Raw genomic sequence first — 5,377 nt, 5'->3', positions numbered from 1 at the left:
AGTGAAAGATTAGGATATTTCAAATGAGACTCAACATAACAAAACTATTTAGGTAGTGTTTGAGAGAGTTTCTAGGAAGCACTTCTCAGTCTTTTCTTAATAAAAATTCATAAAATTTCAATATTTGTGAAGGAAAAACTGAGAATTATTTTCTAAAAGTTCTCCTAAACAATACCTTAAAAGAGCAATGCTACATGTACAACCAAATTTGTACATCAATTTGTACAATACAAAAAAATCAATACAAAAATTTCATTTATCAAAATCTCATGAAAAATTGAATGTAAAATATCGCGATATAATAGCAAAATCTCACGATATATTTGTTGTAAATATCGTTGTACACGATATATGTTGTACCTATAGCATTATTCACCTTAAAATGCTTAACTTGATAAAGAGTGTCGGTTAGATTTGAAATTGAATAAAAAAAACCATGTATTTGAAATCATACATATGTATATATACTATATTACTATTTATTAAACTTGAGTTACATATATTAACCGATTTGATCGGTCAAAATATATAGTCATAAAGAGGTGAGAAATAATTTAATCATTTATTAATATATATATATATATATATATATATATATATATATATATATGTGTAGGTGTGAGATGAAAAGCTAATGTCAACTATAGATTTCAGCAATCGAAAACTGCAAAATAAATAATCGATCGGGGATCAAACTCGAAACAATTGAAGTAAGCAAGCTGTTGAGAAGTAAAGGAAAATGGCTCAAATTTTACTTCATGGAGATCTTCATGCCACAATATATGAGATCGACAAGCTACACTTCGGATCCGTCGGCAAATTTTTTCACAAGGTATTTCTGCTTTTCCCAGAGGAGTATGTATATATTTATATATTACGTAAGAGGGAAAAGTTTATTGTTAATTAATTATTTGATTAAGTTATTTAGTCATTTGGCAAGTGAAGTTAAGTTTCAGGCATCCCAGATTGGGTACTGGAGATATAAGTGGCCTGGAGAGAACTAACAGTCTCTATATAAAATAATGAAGATAATAATATGGTTTCTTGATTTTGGAACCAGAAGATTTTTAGTGCTAATTGGGATGAATATAATGTTATTTGCACTTAATTTTGAGTCGGGTTTTTTTTTTCTTCTTCATGTTTTTTTATTGTAATTTTTTTGCCTGAGACTAATGTTCTATTTGGGACATATTTGGTTTTGGGGAATATAACTTACATCTACGGAAATGATTCGAGCAATATATCTAGAAGTTTGGAGTCCAGGGAGGAGATTTAGATTCGAAATTTTTGTGTCAAAGGCTAGATGTTTGGATATTAAATTATTGGAAATAATTGGTGATTTATATGCATTTTTATTTATGATGATTAAACAGTGAATTAAATAATTTTCTGGGAATTTGAAAGGTGTAGAAGAAAACTAAAGGTAAAATCGAAATTTAGGTCCTTTGTGTTTGTCTATGTTTGTGATTTTAGTTCTATGTGTTCTCAAATTTTGGTTTAATCCAATATCTTTGTTTTTCATTCCCCCAATTTTGTTCCTTTTTTGTTGTGTGCTTCCATAGAAAAAATGACTAGAACTATAAAACAAATTATCAAAGTTGTCATTCAATGAAAAATTATCTTATTCAATCTCGTGTTCTTCTCGACATATTAATTATCCATCTATTAATTATTTATTTAATCAATCAAATCATTAATTATTTATCTTACATTAATCAAATCATTGAATTTAAATTACTATATTACCCTTTGTAAATAATTTATTCATATTTTATTTATTCTTAAAATGACAAAATAATAATTTATCATTAGTATATAAAATTTAATAAATCAAATCAAATAAACTATAATCTATCTATCAAATCAAAAACTATATTCACTATCATTAATTAATTATTTTTTATTACATTACATTACTTATATATATATTATTTATCATATCACTCAAACCAAACGAAGCCTAAACCTTAATTTGGATAATCAAAATCGCAAAGAACCCAACATAACAAACCAAAAAAACCAATTTTTCCAAAACTAAAAGATCACACTTCTCCAAAAAAAAAAAAAAGAAAAGAAAAGAAGAAGATCACACTTTAAAGTAAACTAGCAATTGAAACTTTTTTCATTTCTTCTTCCTATTTTTCGGTTTCGTAGATTGTAAACCATTTGAAATGCTCTTTTGCCAAATGAATTGAGAACATACTGGTGTTGAGATCATAAGTCACAAAATAAAAAATCACATTAATTTATATTTTCTGCGGAAATTAGATTCCATGTAAACCATAAGTCTTTTAGTGCATATGCATTGACAAGTTGTTTTTGAAAAATGTAGGTGGTAGAAGGCATTGAAGGAGCTGTTGGATTCAAGAAAACAGGTTCAAAGCTCTATGCAACAATCGATGTAGAAAAGGCAAGAGTTGGCAGAACAAGATTACTCTTGAACGAGCACTCGAATCCTCGTTGGTATGAATCTTTCCACATTTTCTGTGCTCACATGGCTTCCAATGTAATATTCACTGTCAAGATGGACAACCCTATTGGAGCAGAACTTATCGGGAGAGCCTACGTGCCTGTTTCGGATTTGATTCGTGGTGAAGAAATCGATGAATGGCTCGAAATCTTGAACACTGAAAACAAACCAATACATGGTCACTCTAAGATTCATGTCAAGTTGCAGTTCTTTGATGTTGCTAGGGAACGTTGTTGGGCTCAAGGAGTGAAAAGTCCCAAGTATCCTGGTGTACCCTTCACTTTTTTCCCGCAGAGACGAGGGTGCAAGGTTACACTTTATCAAGATGCTCATGTCCCTGATCATTTCATCCCCAAGATTCCATTATCTGGTGGGAATTTCTATGAGCCTCACCGGTGTTGGGAAGACATTTTTGATGCCATAACTAACGCGAAGCACTTGATTTACATAACGGGCTGGTCTGTTTATACTGAGATCACATTGGTACGTGACATGAGGCGCCCAAAGCCAGGAGGAGACATGACTATTGGCGAACTTCTCAAGAAACGAGCTAGTGAAGGTGTGAGGGTCCTGATGCTCGTCTGGGACGACAGAACCTCTGTTGGGATGCTCAAGAAAGACGGATTAATGGCCACTCATGATGAGGAAACAGGGGAGTATTTTAGAAACACTGATGTGCACTGTGTGCTGTGCCCTCGCAATCCAGATGATGGTCGTAGCATAATTCAGAATATTGAAATCGGGACAATGTTTACTCATCACCAGAAGATTGTGGTTGTGGATAGTGCCATGCCTAACGGGGATGAAAGCCGGAGGAGGATAGTTAGTTTTGTGGGCGGCATTGATCTTTGTGATGGGAGATACGACACACAATTTCATTCCCTTTTCAGGACTTTAGACACGGCCCATCACGACGATTTCCATCAAGCGAATTTTACTGGTGCCACAATTCAAAAAGGTGGTCCAAGGGAGCCCTGGCATGACATCCATTGCCGGTTAGAAGGTCCCTCCGCGTGGGATGTTCTCTACAACTTTGAGCAACGGTGGAGGAAACAAGGTGTGAAAGACGTGCTTCTGCAGCTTGAAGAACTTCAGCAAATCATAATTCCACCGTCTCCTGTCACGTTCCCAGATGATCCAGAAACATGGAACGTTCAAGTCTTTCGTTCCATTGATGGTGGCGCGGCTTTTGGTTTCCCCGATTCACCGGAAAAAGCAGCGCAAGCTGGCCTAATCAGTGGAAAGGATAACATCATTGATAGAAGCATTCAAGACGCGTATATCCATGCCATTCGTCGCGCAAAAGACTTCATATACATTGAGAATCAGTACTTCCTAGGAAGCTCTTTTTCATGGTACTCGCAGGATATCCGTGATGAAAGCATAGGTGCTTTACACGTGATCCCAAAAGAACTATCATTGAAGATTGTGAATAAGATTGAAGCAGGGGAAAGATTTACGGTATACGTTGTGATTCCGATGTGGCCCGAGGGGTTCCCAGAAACTTCATCGGTTCAGGTTATATTGGACTGGCAAAGGAGAACTATGGAAATGATGTACACAGATATAGTTCAAGCCCTGAAATCGAAAGGGATTATTGCTGATCCTAAGGATTATTTGACATTCTTTTGCCTCGGTAACCGAGAAACGAAGCTGAGCGGAGAATACGAGCCTTCAGAAAAACCAGAACCTGATACAGATTACAGCAGAGCTCAGCAAGCTAGGAGGGGAATGATCTATGTCCATGCCAAGATGATCATTGGTAAAGTGTTTCTTTCCCAACTCAATTGCTCCATGTTCATTTTTGTGACTACTATAACTTTTACTTTTTTTCATAGCAATATTTGATCCCACAGCTGAAGATTTTGCTGATTTTTGGATCCTGAAAATGGTTCCTTTTGTTTCTACAGTTGATGACGAATACATAATCATAGGATCTGCCAACATCAACCAAAGATCCATGGATGGTGCAAGGGATTCCGAAATCGCAATGGGAGCATACCAACCATACCACCTAGCTCACAACCAACCAGCAAGAGGCCAAATTCACGGTTTTCGTATGGCGTTGTGGTACGAGCACCTTGGCTTGCTGGATAACTCTTTTTCATATCCACAAAGCATGGAATGCATACAAAAAGTGAACCAGTTGGCTCAAAGAAACTGGGATCTTTACGCGTCCGAAGCCCTCGAACGTGACTTGCCTGGGCATTTGCTGAGTTACCCCATTGGCATATCGTCAGATGGAAGCGTCACGGAGCTGCCGGGGTTGGAGAATTTCCCGGACACCAAGGCTAAAGTTCTTGGCAGTAGAGCTGATTTCTATCCTCCAATTCTTACTACTTAAAAAGTCGAAGTCGAATAAAGCAACACAGCTTGAATAAGTGGAAATCTTGTGTATCTGCCTAAAAACATGATCTTTTTCCCCAGTCAATATATACTTCTCTTTCAAGGTTGGTTTGAGATTGCATGTATTATTGTGGACGGGAAAGAAGAGGATTACAAGTTGGATCGAGTTTGAACTCGAATATGTAATTTATACACAAACCTTGTGGCTCAACATGTTCACCCCATTCAAATTTCGACCAATGTCAACGAAAACTCCTCGCCAGATCATATCTAGTGGCAACTGGCAACCCCCTCGATGAACGCCGTGGCGATGCTCGCGTCATGGCTCGTTACATCGTACGAGCTACCATTTTCAGTTCCGATCCCAACTTCTTATTGGGAATGAAGTAATTGGCAACATGGGACTAAATGTTAATCACCTTTCAACAGCACGCACGCAGCAACAGAGAAGATAGCGAGCCGAGAGTTTAACTCTCTATCTTTAAGACAAATTTGCCCGCCTAGGTGCTTACGGGTTGATCAAAGTGTCTCCCAAGATAAAACGCTATCTATCAACTTCGA

The 5,377-nt window shown here is 36.6% G+C and overlaps 1 protein-coding gene across 1 annotated transcript; it reads left to right on the top strand.

The window, feature by feature from the left end:
• The first annotated feature begins 616 nt into the window (after nt 1-616).
• On the top strand, nt 617-5,044 carry LOC140887338 (phospholipase D alpha 1-like). Its single transcript, XM_073294523.1, has 3 exons — nt 617-832; nt 2,333-4,232; nt 4,381-5,044. Exons 1-3 carry the CDS (start codon nt 740-742, stop codon nt 4,812-4,814), a joined length of 2,427 nt encoding a protein of 808 aa, XP_073150624.1. The 5' UTR covers nt 617-739; the 3' UTR covers nt 4,815-5,044.
• The last annotated feature ends 333 nt before the right edge of the window (nt 5,045-5,377 follow it).

The sequence above is a fragment of the Henckelia pumila genome, chromosome 3 (genome assembly GCF_033568475.1).
Source record: "Henckelia pumila isolate YLH828 chromosome 3, ASM3356847v2, whole genome shotgun sequence".
NCBI classification, from domain to species: Eukaryota; Viridiplantae; Streptophyta; class Magnoliopsida; order Lamiales; family Gesneriaceae; genus Henckelia; species Henckelia pumila.
Note: the sequence above shows the minus strand (reverse complement) of the source record. Positions and strands in the feature narration are given on the sequence as shown.

Bases quoted from the DNA above. Each gene is read 5' to 3' on its own strand.
- LOC140887338 (XM_073294523.1), top strand. From the start codon at position 740: ATGGCTCAAATTTTACTTCATGGAGATCTTCATGCCACAATATATGAG. The intron at 833-2,332 runs GTATTTCTGCTT...TGAAAAATGTAG, and splicing joins TCGGCAAATTTTTTCACAAG to GTGGTAGAAGGCATTGAAGG. The intron at 4,233-4,380 runs GTAAAGTGTTTC...TTGTTTCTACAG, and splicing joins CCATGCCAAGATGATCATTG to TTGATGACGAATACATAATC.